This window comes from Cryptotermes secundus, unplaced genomic scaffold, assembly GCF_002891405.2.
Source record: "Cryptotermes secundus unplaced genomic scaffold, Csec_1.0 scaffold699, whole genome shotgun sequence".
Classification (NCBI taxonomy): Eukaryota; Metazoa; Arthropoda; class Insecta; order Blattodea; family Kalotermitidae; genus Cryptotermes; species Cryptotermes secundus.
Genome location: NW_019738883.1, coordinates 315,133 through 336,579, shown reverse-complemented (window position 1 = coordinate 336,579; position 21,447 = coordinate 315,133). Strand labels below are relative to the sequence as shown.

The window sequence follows — 21,447 nt, the reverse complement described above, 5'->3', positions numbered from 1 at the left end:
TGTGGCCAGCTCAGGGCAATATGATATTATAAACACAGTACATATCACGTCTCTGCTGTTTATAACTTCATAGGAAAGAAAACATGCCATTCATAACAGTTTGAAGGAGGAAACCACTACCAGAAACAACACGATTTTGCTGCAAGACAGGCATATGTAACGATGACTTAGCGCAGCTAAACAAATGCCTCATTAGATACGGTTCTCCTGACAACAGGCCAGCGAAAAATCTAACAATCTACAGCAAAACCATCAATTATTATGGGCGTTATAATATAGGTGTGCAGCTGGACGAAACATAGACGTCGAACCCCCGCAGACGATTTAAATACCTTGACGAAACATACACGTCAAACCACGCTGAATGGTTAAGAGCATAATGTAATAAACCACACAAGAAAATGGATAATTCATATTTTGGCACATAGAAATCATCATCATTGGTTATTCAGTCATTCAGCCATACGGTCTCCCCTTGCAGCATTGATTCAGAAAATTGATCTAGTGAGAATGAGTCAATATATGCAAATAGCAATGATGATATACAATAATATGTTCTTGTATCGCTCTCCTTACTATCATATGGCACAGCAGGTTGAAACTGTTTTCATTTCCTTGAAATTTATATTTTGTTGTTTCATTTTAACTCACTCACTTGCCCACTCATAGAGCTGAGCCCTTCTTGAGAAGCTGCAAATTATGCAGCTACTCAAGAAGTTGCCAGCATTTTATGGAACCCAAAGGTTCATTACCATGACACTATCCTGAGCCAGATTGATCCAGTCCATACCATCCCATCCTCTCTCTCTAAGATCCATTTTAATATTGTTCACTCACCTACAACTTTGTCTTCCTAGTGGCCTCTTTCCTTCTGGCTTTCCTTTATGCATTCCTCATCAGCCCCATTTGTGCTATATGTCCTGCCCATCTTATCCTCCTTGGCTTGACCATTCTAATTATACTTGGCGAAAAGTACAAGTTATGAAGCTCCTCGTAATATAGTTTCTCCAACCTCCTGTTTCTTCATTTCTCTTTGATCCAAATGTTCTCCTCAGCACCCTGTTGTCAAACACCCTCAGTCTATATTCCTCCCTTAATGTTAGAGACCAAGTTTCACACCCATACCGAACCTCAGGCAAAATTATGGATCATTTTAACTTGCTGTTAAAACTGTTCCTTGTGATGGTGCATTACATATCAGCTTTCATTAGATCTGTTAACTGCTGATATCTGTGATGAAGTAAGTGAATAACAGGTTTTAAGATTTAGGATGGTGGCCACATCAAGTCACTCTTATGTGTGCTAGAAAGCCACTGGAGCAAAAAACTGCCTTCCCATCACAAGGATCTAATATTTTATAGTATTTTCATGTGTATGAGTGTAACAATAGACAGGGTATAGATTGATAATTGGATTTATTGAATACTTATACACACAACTCAGAACAACACGTAACTGTAGCGTTATTGCTAATTCACACTCTGCAATTCACTACAGCACAGACTTAATTATTCTCAACTTGTCGTGTCTTTAGCAGTCTTCTGGTAACGGCTTGCAGTGCAGACATTCCCCTTCCTCTGGGTTCCTGAACTATTCCCCTGCCTCACCTACCAGCTTCTGACAACAGTAGTTCACAAGGACTGAACAGTAGCAGCCCTCTAACTCACCAAACAACTCACTCCTCTCCAGTACTTAACTCTCACTAATTGCCCTGCTTATAACGTCTCGGCACTGACCGCACAGAAATCACTGTTCCTCTGTTGCTCTCAATTGTTGCTTAGCAGACCGTCCAGAAAACACCATTCCTCTGTTGTTTGTGGGCCACTGTCTAGCAAGAGCCACTGTACAGTCACCCATCTTGCGGTTGCTGCCTAGCAACTGCTCTACATGTCACAGTATCTTAATAACACAACAATATATAGAGTTGGGTTTAATAGCAATTTGTATAATTTTCTGGCAGGCATTACCATGAGACACAACATTGTTACTCAATGCAGCTGGGGAATAATCGTGTTTGGGACTACGTGGGAGATAACTTTGTTCACCGCTTACTTCAGAACAAAGGAGATGGCAAGCTTGTGGAAGGTAGCCCTCCAGGAAAACAGCAGGTAAAATGTAATGCAGTCAGAAGTGCCACATAATGCCTGACAGTTATTTGAAATTTAACCCTTTCTGATTGTGGCATTTAGAAAAATTTCCCCAGCCAGGTCGTCAAGGGTTCTTAAATGACTGCCGTGTCCTACATAGCAGTCATGACACACTTCTTTTAAGGTCAACATCACGTGTCCTACTAGTCTTAGGTTCTACACGTGGTTTCTCAGTTTTTCATGGTTACAAATTCCAATCTAGAAACAGCACTTGTCAGATTCTCCTCAAAGAGAATCGACTTTTGATTCAATCAACATGCAGGGACAGCACACCCTGTCAATCTAACATATGTAGCTCATAAGAATTCCCCAAAGTGAGGATTCACATGTAATACAAATAATAAATACTGTAGGAAGTTCAAAGTGGGACAACAAATGTATGAAATGATTTCCTGCAATTTCCTCTTTAATTTCATACCAGAAGAATTACTTTACGTGGAAAACAACAGTTCAAAAAATGAGCTGAAACTTAGCACTCCACAGTGCGTGCCAAGTATGGACTGTGGTGACATGTGACAAACCACTGGCTTGCCATGTATGGACTATGGTGTTGAAGGGTTAAGTCTCTTCAGTATCGCTGACATTTTAAAGTTGTTTAGTTGTAGTGGTAGCACTGTATGTCAGAGACTTGAAAACCTTATTTCCCTTTCTAACTGCATTCTTATTCTTATCTTCCAAGGGCTTTTCCTTTTAAGGGGTTCATTTGCCTGCTTTCCATTTCAGGATTTTAGGCCTCTTCTTCAGACAGGCCTTGCTCCCTCATTGATTCCATTATTCCAGATTTATTGTGGTCTGCTGCTTTTATGGCCCCTATTGGACTAGTTAACCTAGTAACCTTCATGCCGTTTTGGATCCTAGCAAATTTATTGAACACTTGCTCTTACACTTAAACAATTCACAATTTCACAAATACTGCCTTAACCAAAGCTTTAATCTCGCAACTTCCACTGTCTTCGACGAACACTCTAATACTCATAACTCATACTCACTGAAACGTACCAATGCCCAGGACCGAAAAGTGGTTTGGGGTAGGAAAATATTTTAAACAATACACACACCAAACAAATATAATAATATAATAATATAATTGGTTGAGTGAAATAGAAATACAAACTCTCCCAGATGAGGACGGCACAACATAAAAGCGTCCACCAACTCAGCCGTTAATTTAGCAAACCAAAAAGTTCAAGAAATAATTTGGGCACAAGACAAGCACCAGACTCTTCCACGGCATGCAGCAGAATCCCCTTGCCGTGTTCAGACGAGCCTCCTAGTCTCTGGTGAAAGGATGAAGGGCGCAAGCATAGGGCAGGTGGAGAGGGGGAAAAGGAATGAAGGGGGATGTAGTTGAGGGACATGGCGGTAGTTTCTGATGTTACAATACTCAATACTAGTAACTGGCTCATCACTGAAGAATACTCCTTGCTATGTAACTTCCGCACTGACCACACAGAAAACAGCTACATGATAACTACCACTGTTGTGTGACGTCGTGTTTACCGATTGCCTAGCAACGGTCACTGCACGGCCTCCCCTGTTGCATGATGTCACAGCCTAGTGGTGAGGGGTGTTTACCAAGCATTGCATGTATGTGACATCACTCGCGGAAACGCAGAGTTCACGTGACCCCTACTTCCTGTTGCGCCATCCATGTTACACTATGTATGAGTGTGAATTAGGTTTTTGTTTGCTTCAAATAAAAATTAAACACAGAAATAAGCTCACTGCTGAAAATGGTCTTTGGTACACACTTGCTACCACATTGTCACGGATTAAGAAATTGGTAGAAGCAAATATAGCACAACCTTCCCCTTTTTGTGAACAAATAAGAGTATTAATTTTCATTTTATGTCATCAAGTCACAATGCTTCTGTAATTTTCTTCTGTTTTATAATTACTGTTGTGACTGTTGGGACATATCTGCATTAGCTATTTCATTTGTGTCAGTCCCCCCCGTGGGCAACATTTGTAACAAATTCAGAAATAGTGTCACAGTCAGGAAAGGTCAAGAACCACTGAAGTAAAGTAACTCTGCTCATCTGCTTCCATTATCTCTTCCTCTAAATGTAGCTTCACACCAAACAAAAGCCGCAACATTTTAACTTGAAGGAAGTTCAAAGGAACCATCTGCCTGTATGCATCCTTCATATGACTATTGTTGGGTCTACAATTCATCTCAATTTGGATTCTTTGATTTTTTCTGTAAAGAGACAGTGTATTCTGTGTATCTTGGTGCCAGATTATTAAGCCTATTTTCTACTTTTTGTGTTTACATTTTGTAAACTACTTATTTGTAATATACAGCAGTCACAAAAAAGGTTGTCAGAGTTCACAAGGTATAACAAATAGCCACTTTTTAAGTGTTTGTATGTCATTCATTTTTTTGCTTGAAGTCCCCTTTGAAATTTAATGACCATCATCTAAAAAAACAACAGATGAAAAAAATACAAATACAAATATCCATATCATTTGGGGCCACATCTTTTTGTCCGAGGCCTATTTCAGTCAGCACAGTATGTAATGAATGTTGAAGAATGTAATTTAGGTCTTGATGTAAAGTGACAGTCCATGTTGTCCAGTTTGGTTGATACAGTTTACTAATTTTCATCAAAATCTGCTCATTCAGACTTTCTTATGACTAAATAAACAGATGAAGTCCTCATACATTGTTTGTATTTAGAAACTGGAAGTTGTGAATTTTGATTAATCCATTTGTTATGGGATAAGTTTAATGTTGTAATACTATAGTTCTAGTGTTGGCCATATTTATCTGGTGATATTTATTGTTCATAAGTTGGTACACACCCACTGCTACTTTCTTTCTGTGTGTACCTTTGGTATCTTGTAATGTTCATTCAGTCTCCAGTAAACGTTAGAGTTGGACGAATGCGTTTCATTTCTTATCCGTTTTTACCTCGATGATCCAATGTGATTTCACAAAGGAAACAACAGGTTATGGGCCCAGAGTCTTCAAGCACTGCGCTGGACATCGATAAAACGGATTGGAGACTCAGAAGACGAGTGAAGACAATAGGATAAGTGAAGGTACGGACCTAAACGGCAAAGACGGCCATTTCTCGGTCACACGTGCTGCATGGAATTTTGAAGAAAGGAAGTAAATAAGACGATATAATATTTCAAGATGTCAGAAGAAGTTTACCGAAGACGCATAGAACCTTTAAATGACGATAACTACACAATCTGGAAACATCGCGTAACGCTAACCCTAAGAAAGAGGAAGCAATGGGAAGCCGTGGAGCCCGGATATGATGGAGTAGAAGAGGATTGGACACCAGGTCAGATTCAAACAAATCTTGAAGCACTTAACTTTATTACCGAGAATATAGAAGATAAATATGTACCGTCGATAGCACATCTGACTACAGCTGCAGAAGTTTGGCAGAAGCTGAAAAGGCGAAACTGTGAGTACACATGGGTCCATATTGCCTTGATGATTGAAGAATTAGCTTTGACCAAAAAGACTGACGAAATAAGCATGAATGAGTACCTAACGAGGAAACAAAATTTAATTTTGAAGTTGAAGAATGCTAATGTACCGTTTAGTGAAGGAGCACATATTGGTTTTATTTTCAGCGGGTTACCCAAACAATATGAAAATCTCATGTTATCCTTTTCAAGTAAAGAGGACAAAACATCCTTAGAAGAGGTAATTAGCAAATTATACCTGACAGAAAAACAAGATAAAATTCACAGAGATTTTGAGAACAACGAAGAAGAAAAAGCCTTTTTACTTAGAAGAGAATCTAGGTACCAGAAGAATAATAATTATTACCCAAAACGTGATGGAAAATTCAAAAACCAAAGTAAAGGGATCAATTGTGACCAAAATGTAAAGAAGAATGTAATTTGTTTTGCATGCAATCAAGCTGGACATATTGCTAAATTGTGTCCAAAGTTTAATGTCCTAAAGAATAATGGGGGAACCGCCAAAATAGCAGAAGTTCAAAAGGAGAATGAAGAAGAAGAAGAAATAGCTGTAGTAGCGGAGGAACACATTGAAACAACAGAGGAATTTGTCATGACAGCCCATGCGGGAAGTAGGTCCGAGGAGTTCAGGGATCTGTGGATTCTTGATTCAGGAGCATCCCACCACATGACGCCCTACAAGGATATATTCGACAACTTAAATGAGGGTGTAAGAGGAAACGTCATGTTGGCGAAAAGGAAGACGAGTACTCCTTTGCTGGGTAAAGGGAGTGTAGCCTTAAAGGTAACAAATGAATATGGAGGCAAGAAGTTAAGATTAAATAATTGTTCATATGTACCTGGTTTGGATTGTAACTTGTTGTCAATGAGACAATTAGATAGGTTGGGTTGTGAAGCACATATAAAGAATGGGATAATAACAGTCTCAAAGGATGGAGTTGTCATTTTTGTAGCCAGGGGAAAGGGAGATCAATTATACCATCTTCAGTGTGAATATTATACAGTGTCAGGCAAGAGTTTGATGTGTAGTATAAGTAGTAAGATGGAAATAGAAAAGAGAATGAATCTTATGAAGGCCAAGGCCCTGAAGTGTGAAGCCATATGGCATCAGAGATTTGGACATATGAAAACCCTACCAAAGTTTTGTGGTGTAGATGAGTGTCAATTAAATTGTGATGTATGCATCACAGGAAAGTTACACAGAAAGAAATTTTGTAAGAACTCCAAAAGTGCAGAGAATGTTTTGGAGGTGATACATTCAGATGTATGTGGTAAAATTACACCACAAAGCTTGGGTGGGAAACAGTATTTTGTAACCTTTTTAGACGATAACTCAAGATTCTCAACTGTTGAAGTTTTAACAAACAAGTGTGATGTATTACCAGCCTTTCAAAGATATGTAGAGAAAGTTGAAGTGTTACAAGAGAGACGAATTAAATTTTTACAATCAGACAATGGGGGAGAATATTGCAGTGCAGCATTTAATGAATACTTGGATCAGAAAGGAATAGGCAGAAGGTTAAGTGTAGCTAGAACCCCACAACAAAATGGACGCTCTGAGAGGTTGAATAGAACTTTGCTATGCATTGTTCGTTGCATATTAGAGAATGCAGGATTGCCGAAGTCTTTCTGGGGAGAGGCGGTACTCACCGCAAGTAATATTAGAAATTGTTGCCCATCTAAAGCAATCCAAGGAAGAATTCCCATTGAAGTCTGGTCTAAGAAGGCATTTACTATAGATATGGCCAGAGAAATGAAAGTTTTTGGCTGCAGGGCTTGGGATCTGAATTTAAATGTCAAGGATAAACTTGACAGCAGAGCAGTTGAATGTATTTACCTTGGTAGTGCTAGGGACGCTAAAGGGTATAGACTCTATAGTGTAAATGAGAAGAAGATTCGCATATCCAGAGATGCTAGGTTTGAAGAAAGTGTTTTTCCTTATAAGACTATTATTCGAAAGACTGTGATTCAGACTAAGAGTGAAACACCCATTTATGTATATGATTCAGACTGTACTGATACAGAAGACAATGTGGGTGGGTCACATCCCAGTGTAGATGAGAATGATGATAAACCTAGTATAGTAGGTAATGACATAAATGTGGATAATTTGGAAAATGTACCCCAAGAAAATGTACAACCCCGTAGAACCACGAGAACTATTAAGCAGAAAGTTGTATGTGAATGTTGTGCTAAAGTAGATTGTGGTGAAATTACATTGGCAGAACCTAAATCTGTAGGGGAGGCGCTTAGTAGAATTGATAGAGATCACTGGATTGGAGCAATGAAATTAGAGATAGAGAACTTGAAGAAAAATCAAACTTGGGAAGTTGTGAGAAAACCAAAGAATGTTAATGTTATAGGTTCCCGGTGGGTATTTAGCCTGAGAAAGAAAGATGATGGCACTTTTAAGTATAAAGCCAGGTTAGTAGCCCAAGGTTTCCATCAAGTTTATGGTATAGATTTCTGGGATAGCTATAGCCCAGTAATGCGACGAGCGTCCTTTAGGATCCTAATGGCTTTGTCTGTTGATAGAGGATGGGAGGTTGATCATGTCGACGTTGTAGGTGCATATTTAAATAGTACTCTGAAAGAAATTGTATACATGCGCCAACCCGAACTGTTTGAAGAGGGTAATGCTGATGATGTATGTTTACTTTTGAAAAGCATATATGGATTACATCAATCTGGGAAGGACTGGAATGATACTATTACTTTCATCTTTGTCAGTTTCGGATTGAAACAGTGTACTAAAGATCCATGTGTTTTCTTTAATGACAGGATTATTGTGGCTATTTATGTCGATGATATGATTATTTGTGGAACTAGAAAGGATGTGAATGACTGCAAAAGACAACTTTCTCAAAGGTTAAACGTTAAAGATTTGGGACCTGTGTCAAATTTTTTAGGTATTAATGTGGATAGACCCAATGGATATGTAATTAAAATACATCAAGAAAATTATGTGAATGAAACACTGAAAACTTTTGGTATGCTTGATTGTAAAGGATGTGTAACTCCAAGGGACCCAAACTATAACAATTTTCTCGATGGTGACAAGCCCTTTGATGAGATTCAGTACAAGGCAGCAGTAGGTAGGTTGCAGTACATTGCCACTTGTACTAGACCAGATATTGTTTTTTCAACAAATCAAGTCAGCAAGTTTTGCCATTGTCCGACCAAAGGGAGATGGCTGGAGGTGATGAGAATTATGAGATACTTGAAACATACAATTAAATACCGGCTGACCTATGAAAAATCTGAAATTGACCCAGTAATTTATTCTGATTCTGATTTTGCTAACGATGTACATGACAGTAAATCCGTGGCGGGTTATGTTATCATGATGTCAAAGGGAGCTGTGTCTTGGAAGTCCAAGAAACAAGACATTGTAGCCACATCTACCAACGAAGCTGAGTATATAGCATTATATGAGTGTAGCAAGGAAGTTATTTGGATGAGAGAGTTTCTGTCAGAAATTAATGTAGCAGTATCTACTCCTAGTATAATCTTTGGAGACAATTTACAGGCAAATGATATGTGCACAAAGAATAAGATTACTGAACGCAACAAGCATTTTAGAATGCGGCAACATAAGATTAGAGAATATGTTAATGATGGAGATATTAGTATCCAGTATGTAGATTCAAGCACTAATTGTGCTGATATGCTGACTAAAGCTACTAATGGTCCAAAGATAAATGAGCTGTCTTTAAAGATAGGTTTGAAATTCGGTGTGGAATTGTAAACTTGTTTTACTTTTGGTTATTGTAATTATAGATTTTGACTGTAAAATATGTCCAACAAGGGGAGGTGTTGTAATACTATAGTTCTAGTGTTGGCCATATTTATCTGGTGATATTTATTGTTCATAAGTTGGTACACACCCACTGCTACTTTCTTTCTGTGTGTACCTTTGGTATCTTGTAATGTTCATTCAGTCTCCAGTAAACGTTAGAGTTGGACGAATGCGTTTCATTTCTTATCCGTTTTTACCTCGATGATCCAATGTGATTTCACAAAGGAAACAACATTTAAAAGCATCAGTTATGTGTTCATTATCTCCTAACATTTAGTCTTTTAGGTATAGTGAAAGCAGGTGGAAAGTTAAGGTTGTGGATTATGTAATGTTATGATTAATGCTCTTTTTATTATTTTTAAGGTCTTTTTTTTTCTGGCACATTTTAGTGTGATGATGAGAAAATGGATTCTGTACAACTGGAATTCACATACCTGCTGACATCTCAGTTGGACTCTCAGAGACTGTATTTTGAGGACAAGCTAGCACGAGTGGAGCAACAAACACTTGCAGAGGTACCTTTACTGTATAACTTTTCCAGCCAGCATATGAATAATTTCTGAATTAATGTTTCCTTCGGTCTGTTGTCTGTGCCTCTGTAGTGTTTCCTTTAATTAACAATGACTTATAATAACAGGAATTTCTACATCGGCAACATCATATCTGATCATTGCAATATCTTGTATTTTCTTGAACAAATTTTATCCACGAAAATATGCATTGTTTCTTATAGTTGTGGTTGACAGAACCATGCATTCTTCCCATTGGAAATTCATGTTGATTTATTAACCATGACTGTTGGCCATGCCGTAGCTCAAGCGGTTAGTTGCTGGCTTCCCACCATGGTGGCCCAAGTTCAATCCCGGGTCTGGTCAGGTGGGATTTGTGGTGTACAAAGTGGCGCTGGAGCGGGTTTTCTCCGAGTACTTCGGTTTCCCCTGCCAAATCTTCATTTTACCAAATTCTCCATCATCATAATCACCTGGGGCAGGCTACAATAGGCCAGTCAGTGGCCACCATGCCGAGTGGACCCAGTCGGACTCCACCTCCCACTAAGTGAAAAAGAAAAGAAACCATGACTGTTTAAAGCACTGCTTTAAATTGGCACTTAAACAGTGGTGAGTTCATGTGTTAACAATATTATATTTTAGCATCCTGTTGCATTGATGTATCACTCACTCAGTGAGCTCCATCTTTAATGCAACTTAAAACTGTTCGTGGTCTCACTTTAATTTAAAAAACATTAAAATCATGCCATTTGCTACATGTTTTGGCCTTCCTTGACCATCTTCAGGCAACTGTTCACTTCTTGAAACCATTGCACTGCACTAGGTCCTAAGTCAGTATATTTCCATGCTATTGCATATTGTTGTTCACACTAAAATATGTTTGTCTGAGAATAAAACTCTCTGTTCTGCATTACTTTCCTTTTTTGGCATCCATGTTTGTGCCCCCTTGGTATTCTTGTTCTCAATAGTTGGGCGTATTTCACATGTATTGTATGTTAGCACTTCACACCACGCGTGAAAATCAGATCCATGATCTCTGGAAATTTACCAACAAGGCAAATACTTGCAATATACCTTTAAATGTTGATATTTCAGTGAGCAGATTTTTTTTTTACATGATGCCTAAACTGTTGGCTGTTTTCCATCCTGTGAGAGCCATCTATTAACAGTGACTCTTGTAACCCTACATATCAGAAATTTCTGACTATGAGCATTTAACAAAGGGGTGTTTCCATCAGACATTTGCACCCAAGAATCTGGATGGGTAAGGCATATTCTTCATTGTGAAGTCTCCCTGTAGTAAGAAGGCCCAAGTATGTTATGTGCAGTTCTATATTTTTTAAAGTTCTTCTGCACTTTTTGCATATTGAGGTGACATTTTGCAAATAAATTGCATCATAGTATGTTTTCAGGTAGCAGAATTGCAAGAAAAAATTAGTAAAGCAGTGGAAGAAAATAAGAAGTTACAGGAGAAGCTTTTGCTCCTCTCCCGTGAAAAGCAAGCTGCAGATAAAAAGGTAATTCATAGCATCAACNACCACATATACACGGTGCCAAATCCCAGAAGACTGCTTTCTTCATAGTCACCGCCGTGAAAGCCTCAAATCTTACAACTATACTATTAATTCAAGAATAATTGTGTTTACTTGTAAAGTCCATTCAGTGTTACAGTTTATTTCTTACTAGGAGAAAAGCCCATCAGAGACAATGGGAAATTGATCTTTTTAACTTTTATAGAAAAATAGTATGATGTATTTTTTGTTGTTTTTTATAAAATAAAGTTCTATTTAAGAATGACCATCATGAATATCTGATTATCAGATCAAAGTGTCACCTCAACCCATGTGAGTAAGTGACCTGAAAAGGGGAAGATGGGTGATTGGATCGTGGGTTACTTAACAGTGTTCTGTCAGTTGTAGAGATTATTTATGTTGGATGACATGAGAGAATTGTAGAAGGAGCAGGCAGAGTCTGCTTGGGAGCTCTCCTACATTGACTTGAAGGGACTGAGGAAAACCAAAAAGAAGCCTCTCAGAGTAATCAAATGTCCCAGTCCAGTATCAAACCGTCAGCCACGTGAAAATAAATTTAAAGTGTTAACTGCAGTAGCCAGTTTTATGTTTGCTGTCTAATATTCTTCTTGATCAATTTCTGCTTAAAAATACTACATTTTGCAGTTTTCTTTAAGTATTGTAGGTATTCTGTGGTTTAAATTATTTTAAATGTTTCTTGATGCATAGTTTTAAGTTACTGTCATGTTATTTATTTGCTGTATTAACCCTCTAAGCACAGTGGTTATACGAGGGGCAGTCAGAAATTTCCCGGAATGGTGGTATAGCACTCTAATGGTAGGACATACAGCAACGCTTATCTAATCACCTTCAAAGTATGACCCTTGCGCGCGCACACACTTGCCCCATCGATCCTGCCATTGTTGGAAGCAGTGGTGGAAGTCTTCTTGAATCTTCCGGAGCTCAGCCGTCACATTCGATTTGATGTCCTCCATGGTTGCAAAACACGTCGCCTTGAGGCCCATTTTCAGAGTAGGGAACAGCCAAAAGTCACTCGGAGCGAGATCCAGGGAGTAGGGTGGTTGAGTGATGACAGGACTGTTTTTCTAAGCGAGGAATTGCTGCAGTGTAATGATGTGTGGCTGCTCTGTGTGTTATCGTGATGCAGAAACCACTGTCCCTGTCACTTGTGATGCTACTTCCTCCCAACTGCATCGCACAACCTCTGCAAAGCTTGCGCGTGGAAATGACCAGTAACAGTCTGTCCAGGCGGTACAAACTCATGGTGCCCCAAACCGTCGTCAAAGAATGCAATGAGCATCATTTTATCTTTGGATCTGACGAGGCATGATTTTTTTTTGGCTGGGGAGATGACACTGTGTGCCACTCCGATGACTGCATCTTCATCTCTGGGTCGTAGGAGAACACCAGTGACAATCTTTTTGAGAAACGTCGGTTCCTGCATACTTTTGTCAAACAGATTGCCAGCGACCATCATGCAACATTCCATCTGATCCGTGGTCAGCTGCCTCGGAACAAACTTTGCATTGACGCGTCTCATCGGGCAAAATGGCATGAATGGATCCGTGAGAGATACTAGCTTTTTGCTCCAACTCCACGATGGTCATTCCATTCTTCAATCACATTGAATCAGTTGTCGCACTTTTCCAGTCATTTCTTCGGTTCTGGATGTGGAAGGTCTCACGCTGCGCTGGTCATCCTCTAACGTCTCCTGCCCATTCTTAAACTGGGAAAACCAGTCGTAAACTGCGGATTTCTTTAGTGCAGTATCACTGTAAACTTGCTGCAGGGCCAATTGCGTCTCTGAAGCATATTTTCCCAGTTTGCACACTGTTCGAACTGCGACATTGCACTGAATGACCAACACTCACATCTAATTCAAACGGAACAGTAACGACACTGCACACTGAAACCTGTCCAGACCTGTTGCACCTGCGAGCAGACATGCTGAGCTCCCCACCACAACAGTATGTGAGCCATCTTATCGTTCGTTCTCCATCTGCAGGGGAATTCCGAGAACTTTTTGACTGCCCTATGTATATGAATCACCATATTTAATATTCTAAAACTCTGCATTCTGTCCACAGTGTATTTTTGTGTTTAAAATGGTTCTCACCATGAACAGTAATTGTTTTTCTAAACAACATTAACAGATTTGTCTTTGAAGCAAAGAAGTAATATGTTTCCTGTGAAGCACGAACTGAAGTTTCATATATTATTTAGAAAAAATTCAGTCTTTAAATGGTTTCTATACTGCATATTGGTATTGTAACAGCATAAATTACTTTTGCTTGTTCTCTTGACAGTTACAGCATGTTATGGGAAGGCTATCTATGGCCCAATCAGAGTTGCAGGATGAACGACAGATGAATCATGCCTTACAGCAAAACCAGTCAGCTTGGCAATCTAAGTTTCAGGCCTTGGAGAAACAATTTAATGAATGTAGAATTGACAAAGATAAGGTAAAGTATCATATTTTTGTCAGCATATCATAGAGAGGATTCATGCACTGTTTGCCCATACCTTCTTCCTGTATGTGGATCTGCCAACAACAGGCTTTCTATCCTCATTTTCATGAAAAATGGTTGCTGGTGAAAGTTCTTGAAACATATTTTGTTTTCAGACTTTATCCATCGTCCTGATTTAAAGACAACTAAGAAAAACACGACATTTCGGAAACTGGATCTGTTTCCGTCCTCGGGTGAGGAAAAACACCTATTCTGTTGGATCACTGGACCAGGACGATGGATAAAGTCCGAAAACCCAGTATCTCTATATTTATACACCATCGTCAAAATCCTATAGTAACTACGAGGGTAATTCCAAAAGTAAGGTCTCCTATGTTTGAAAATATAAAATAAACATTTATTTTCAATTTTGGATACATCAGTTGAATCTTGAACATGTACTCATTTCTCTACATAATCGCCATTTCGGTCGATGCATTTTTGTAGGCGCAGTGGCAGTTTTTGTATGCCCATATCATACCAGTTCACCTCCATGCTGTTCAGGAAACTTCGAACCTCAGCTTTCACCTCATCGTCATTGTTGAAGCGCTTTCCAGACAAATGTTCTTTCAACTTTGGAAAGAGATGGTAGTCACTGGGCGCCAAGTCCGGACTATAGGGTGGATGGGTGATGATGTTCCATCCAAACTGTTGCAGTTGAGCGACGGTTTGTCGGGCAGCATGGGGGCGAGCGTTATCGTGGAGAATGCTTACGCCCTTGCTCAACATCCCTCTTCTCCGGTTCTGAATCGCCCGCCTGAGTTTTCTCAGTGTCTCACAATATCTCTCAGCGTTTATTGTGGTCCCAGTTTCCATAAAGTCAACCAACAATACCCCGTTTCGATCCCAAAACACAGTTGCCATGACTTTACCGGCAGACTGTGTTTGCTTGAATTTTCGAGGCTTAGGCGAAGAGGAATGCCGCCACTGACGTGATTGTTGTTTTGTCTCAGGTGTGAAGTGGTACGCCCAGGTTTCGTCGCCTGTGACAATTTAATTCAAGAAGTTGTCCTTTTCGTCAGCATAGCGGCGAAGAAATTCACGGGAAGAGTCAACTCTCTGCCGTTTGTGGTCTTCCGTGAGCATTCGCAGGACCCATCTTGCGCACACCTTCTGATAATTCAACTTCTCTGTCAAAACCCGATAAATGGTGGTTCAGGAAACCTCGGGAACCGAAATGCAGAGATCATCGAGTGTGATGCGCCTATCCTGACGCATGACTCGCTCAATCTTCGCGACTGTCTCGTCAGAAATTGACCGTCTCCCAGTTCTTTTTTCGTCGTGTATTGCAGTACGACCAGATTCAAACTCCCTACACCACTTGCGGACGTTCTTTATGTCCATGCACAACTCGCCATACACTTCCACCAATTGACGATGAATTTCAATTGGTTTAGTCCCTTTTGTGTTCAAAAACCGAATAACTGCGCGAATCTCACACTTCGCGGTTTTAGTAATCGGGAGCTCCATTTCTAACAGCAACCGTGCCAAGACTGAGCATCCTAGCTACGTGCGCGCATGCTTGGTGGTATTGGGGGGAGTGGGGGAAGCAATGAATGCAACAGGGTTGCCAACAGCCGCACGAAAAATTACCCAGCGCTTTGGAGACCTTACTTTTGGAATCAGCTACGTACTTGTACAACTGGTATGGACCCGGTATATACCCTTCCTTTAGAAAATTAGAACACCTGAAAATTCAGTTAGCCGAAACCCTCAATCATATAACTTTCCTTAGGAGATGCAAATCTCATGACATCATCCCCATAGTCTTCTCTGTAAAGACGCCCTTCAACAGTCGACGGACCTCCAAAATTGCCTTACATGCCAACCAGGCACTTCTTGGGGATAGGTTACACTGTCATTGGCATAAGAAGACTTCCCAAATATATGAAATCAATCAACTGAAGGATTTTCTCAAGTCATCTGTAAATATTTCCGACCAACAGCGTATCTTCACCGCTGTGGAAAGTTCATTCAAGAAAATCTTCAATAAGCAGAAAGCTGTTCATATTCGCAAGTTTTCCCATCTCAACAGTCAACAAAATAGAGCCCCTTCTACCCCAGCCTCATCATCTAAGAAATTCATCCTTAGGTCCAGTGACTGAGGCTAACTCTTTCTAAGGGACCCAACAGAATAGGTGTTTTCCCTCACCTGAGGACGGAAACAGATCCAGTTTCCGAAACGTTGTGTTTTTCTTAGTTATCTTAAAACCAGGATGATGGATAAAGTCTGAAAACCCAATATCTCTATGTGTTATACACCATCGTCAGAATGTATTTTGTATATTTACAGTATTGAATGTTATGATCAGATTGTGAGTACATGAGTTGGAGCCCTAGTGCAGATATATTTATGTTTCAGAAGTCTGAAAATTATATTTTTCATTCTAAGAGACAGGTCCCATGACTGTGCTTTACTGATTTAAATTAAGTGAAGAGGAACTTTAGATTAAAGAGTTATGTCTTCTGGGGTGTAACATTGTGTAGTTCATTGACAGTCAGCAGACATTTTTAGAGGAACATGTTGCCTCCATTTTCAGTACTGAAGAGTAAGCCAAGCAAGAAACAAGCATGAAACAGGCAGCAAGCAAGCTTTGCTGGCTTATTTCATTTATAAGTCTGTCTGCTGAACACATTTGTTAAATGTAAATTGTATACTAACTGTTATATATTATTTGCACTTGATAGGGATAAAAAAGATATGCAGGAATTATTGTCCCACATTTTTGTGAGTGGGTGTATGCATGTGCACACAGTAGTGTGTAGTTGGTTGAGGCACTATGCTACAAGCTGGAAGGTTTCAGGTTTGAATGTAAATGAGGTCATTGAATTTTTTCAATTGACCTAATCCTCCCAGCTGCGCTATGGCCCTGGGGTCAACTCAGCCTCTAACTGAAATGAGTTCGAGGAATCTTACAGCTGACACGTAAGGCTGACCTCACTGCCATCTGTGAGCCGATTGTCTATAAAATGTGGGAACCTTGACGTCTGTGGGCCTTCATGGCTTTTTAGAGATATAGCTTTACCTCCCCCCCCCACACACACACACACACACAAATACAGTATGTTAGCCCTGGTGATGACTCATGCAGAGCTAAAATGCATATGCTTCTAATAAAAATAATGCAGTCCTACTGGGAAAATCTTTGGTTATATAATATATAGGACTTAATGAATATACTTCTGAAGTTATGTTTTCCTGTATGTGGAATTTTGTTCTAAATGTTCTGACAAGTCACAGACCTGTAGTGGTGCCATGCTGGGGTGCAGAGTTGTCTGATGTAAATCTGTAGTGGACAACAGAAATTTAATACTAGTTTAATGCTATTGAAAGGACCTCTTTATTTTGTCAGATTGATGATGTGGACAGTACTGTAGCTGGACACCAGTGTAATTCAGATTTATTTACTTTTTCAATATTTGTATCTTAGGTGACACAGCATTATATGGTGAAGGGTTCTTAGCCTATACCAAACCCCCAAGCTAGAGAACTTACACCTTGTTGGCTGTCTGTAATTAATTATTTAATATACATTGAAATACATCTGCTGCCCTCTATCTTCAGAGACATTTTCCTCCATTCACAACCAATTTTTTGGTTATTGTACTTCGGGAGTCATGCAGCCTCTAACAGAAATGAATACCAGGAATCTTCATGGGGGGTAAATGGTGGCTGTCACATGAGGCTGACAGCCTCACTGCCATCTGTGAGCCAGTTGTCTACAAAATGTGGAAGCCTCGATGTCTCACAACCTATGGGCCTCCATAGCTTGTTACAGGGATAGCTCCTGTGGGTTCTGCTACCAGATTATTTGTCACTTTCCCAGTACTTCCAGGAATAGAATGACAAATTCTTCTCTTACATTGAAACTTTTACTGTGTCACCATCATTAGGAATTGGCTGATGTTCGTGAGCAACTGCGAGATGTCATGTTCTTCTTAGAGGCCCAAAAACAGATATCTGAATCTGCTGATAGGGATGAGATTGCAGAAGGCAGGATTGTGATTGGTGAATCAGCACAGCCATCACCCACCCCCACAGGAAGTGGAAGGAAGGATCGCAGAAGAAGACATCGATAATTTCCTGCAGCGGTAACACTGATTCTTGAAAATATGTTACACATTTTACCTTACAGCGTATAAAACAACAAATTCAAACTGCTTTCTTTGCCTTCTAAAGTTTTGTGGTATGATTGAAGTCCTTTTTCTACGTGTCTCTTTGACCCATTCATCTTTCCTGTCTCACATTATCCAAGTTATGTGAAAGAAGTGAAATATAAAATCGTTATTATTATTATTATTATTATATTGAGAGTTATTTTGACCCCAGGCATGTCTCTGTGATTCTCAGTCAAACAGAAACAAGTACTGCAGTGTAAATTTCACACACACAAAAAGGTTGTGGGAAATATGTGAGATGATTTTTTGTACAGTCTCCTCATTAACTACACAATGTACAATGCAAGGTAGCCACTGCATGAAGTACCCAGTCCTGATATAATTTACTTTGAGGCAGTACTTACGTGTTTTCTGTTTAAAATTACTTTCCATGTTTCTGGAAACAAATATTAACTGGAGGCTTGTTTACTTTCTCAGATCTGAACAAAATAATTTCCTCCCACTAATTCCACCCCTTGATTAGGACTCATTGTGAAGGAATACTGACATGTACTCTTTCGAAAAATTATGTCTTTGTATATTACATAAGATTATAGAATAAAACGTCTTAAACTCCACTGTCTAGACTTCACTTGCCTACATCCTTAAGTTCCTGCATGTTGCCTCTGAATGAATGAGATGTCATTTCCTGACATTCCCTCATGGATTTGTCAAAGTTTTTTTTTTAATTCGCTTAGTGGAGGGTGGAGTCCAACTGGGTCCACTTGGCACGGCGACCACTGATTGGCCTACTGTAGCTTGCCCCAGGTGATTATGATGATGAATTTGGTGGAATGAAGATTGGCAGGGTAAACCAAAGTGCTCTGAGAAAACCTGCCCCAGTGCCACTTTGTCCACCACAAATCCCACTTGACCAGACCCGGGCTGACTTGATGGAAAGCCAGCAACTAACCGCTTGAGCTGTGACGTGGCCTTTCAGTCAAAGTTACTGTGGCTGGAGCCTCCATCAGGGTTAGCTCATTGGCATACTTGGAATGCACAATGAGTTGCAGTAATTTGTTTGTAACAATGAATTGCTGGCAAGACACTAATACACAAGTTTTCTGTGTTGCCCATCCATTCTAACTGTTAAATACATAGGTGAGTCAAATGAAAACCGTAAAACTGAGATAAAAATTTGAAATATCGTGCCATTGTCCTATAAGTTGGCAGACATGTTACCAATGCTATAAAGAGTATCCTGTAGGTGGCAGTATAATGCAGACAAACAGAACGCCATCACAGTGCCAGTTTGAAGATGGCTGCTCAACTACATACATGCACGAAAGAAGAACAATTTTCTGTAATTCGTTTTTTGATCAGTGAAGGTATGAAACCAATTGAAGTTCATCGAGAGATGAAGATTCAGTATGGTGATGCAGGCTTGTCACAGCAGCGCCTCAGGGGAACACTATCACCAGTGCCTCATATTCAGATCTCTTGAAGAATCATCTTCGACCTGCAGTCAGATCAAAGTGATGTAGACTTTTGGCTAGAGGTGTCTTTTGCAACATGACAATGCCCCATACTGCCTGTGCAACAGTTGCAACAATCCAAGACTTGCACTTTGAGTGTCTTCCACATCTGCCATACTTACCAGATCTAGCCCCAATTGATTACCACATGTTTGGGCCACTCAAAGAGGCGATGGGAGGAAAGAAGTTCCGTTCTGATGAAGAGGTACAGCAGGTGGTGCATGAGTGGTTGCGCAACCACAAGAATTTTTTTCTAGAGGAATCCATACACTTTGTAAACGCTGGAGGGCCTATATGGAACGAAATGGAGACTATGTAGAAAAATGATATAGTTGTGTACTGATTTCATTCAGTAATTTACATTTTAAAAAAATATGGTTGTCATTTGACTCAACCTCGTACTTGGGTCTGTTCTGTGAGACTGCAGCAAAGTCAAAGCATTGCCAAATTTGATAGTGGTATCTTTTACTGTTATGAAGTTTGCTTCCAATCGTGTTACTGATTCCTGAAGTATAACAATATACTATATGTATAAATCCAAATATTCAGAACTTATGGAAATGTTTTTCTTCCCACATTATGACAGAATTTTGATTTACAAGTTCACTTTTGTGGTAAATATGAAAACAGACTATACGTATGTAATATTTGAGGCTTTCAGACTATATGTAGCCTGACTTTGCACTTTAAGCTCTATGTTTGGTAGTCTTTTTTCATCTTTTGGCTAGCTTCTGACTTTGACATGACTATCTTCCAACAAACTTTGAACCAAAATCTTTGGTGGTCTATTTAGTACCATGTGGTAGGATGATGTATGTCAGTCTTTCTCAATTGCTGGGCCACGGCCTGGTACCAGGCTCTGGCATCAGTATTACCGGGCCCTCATTTTATAACAAAAGAATTTACCAGGCCACAGTCTCACAAAGGTTGAGAACCACTGATGTAGGTGTTCAATCCAAGAGATGAAAAATATTTTGTTTTTTCTGTCTGCTTCCATATTCTCCTGCTGATTGGGTAATTAGCCATTCTGTTCCCTTTGTTCACATAAGCCCTGTGTCAGTTGTAGTCTCAACAGTGACAGGTTTCTGAACTTTCCCATGTTTATAAAAGTAGTTTCGTTCTGCTGGTAGTTTATGCATATTATAAATATGAACATGGCCTGCTTGTCTTTCCAAACCATTGCTTTTTCTTATATGTTGGTTAATTAATGACTCGATATTAAAACTATACAGGAGCAGATGAGCAATGAATGCAGAGCAGTTGGTGGGATCAGAATTGACATTTCTGTCAGTTGTCTCATTTTGATTTTAGTGTCTTATTATTAAAGCCAAGTTTCGAACCAGGTTGAAGAAAATTATAAGATTCCAAAAGCGCAGACCTAGATGGGATTTGGAGAAGTTATATGCTCAAAGACAAAGCGTGCAGGAGACCCTAGAAGAGAAACTCAGTGCAATTGAAAGTGAAAGCGAAAATGCTGAAGTGCAGGGGAACAATATAAAAGAATGCATGTTAGATACTATTAGCGAATTGGTTGGTAAAGTTGAGAAGATAGCAAGAAAACCATGGGTTACACAGGAGATGAGTAAAATGGAGGAGTGAAGGAAATGTAAGAATGTAAACAGTGAAGAAGGCAGGAGGAAATACAGGAGACCGAGGAATGAAAAGAGCCACGGACAGGGCCAAAAAAGGAATATCTTGAGAAGATATGTAATGAGATTATAGAATTTCAAAGGACAGGACGTTATGATTTGATGTACATGAAGACAAAAGAACTAGGATGGAAAGAGAACCATGGGATTCAAAATATTGGCATCGAAGACTCCCAGGGGAATAGAATAGTAGATCAGAGGCAAGTGCTGAAAATTTGGGAAAA

The 21,447-nt window shown here is 39.6% G+C and overlaps 1 protein-coding gene across 2 annotated transcripts in view; it reads left to right on the top strand.

The window, feature by feature from the left end:
* The window catches only part of LOC111871244 (BRCA1-associated protein), a 34,249-nt gene extending 15,572 nt beyond the window's left edge, over nt 1–18,677 (top strand). For both annotated transcript variants that reach the window (XM_023864207.2, XM_023864206.2), the window contains exons 7-11: nt 1,961–2,108; nt 9,783–9,908; nt 11,315–11,419; nt 13,741–13,896; nt 17,836–18,677. In XM_023864207.2, coding sequence (XP_023719975.1) covers nt 1,961–2,108; nt 9,783–9,908; nt 11,315–11,419; nt 13,741–13,896; nt 17,836–18,021 — 721 coding nt within the window. In that variant the 3' untranslated portion in view covers nt 18,022–18,677. The remainder of the gene's footprint in view (nt 1–1,960; nt 2,109–9,782; nt 9,909–11,314; nt 11,420–13,740; nt 13,897–17,835) is intronic.
* Nucleotides 18,678–21,447: the final 2,770 nt, after the last annotated feature.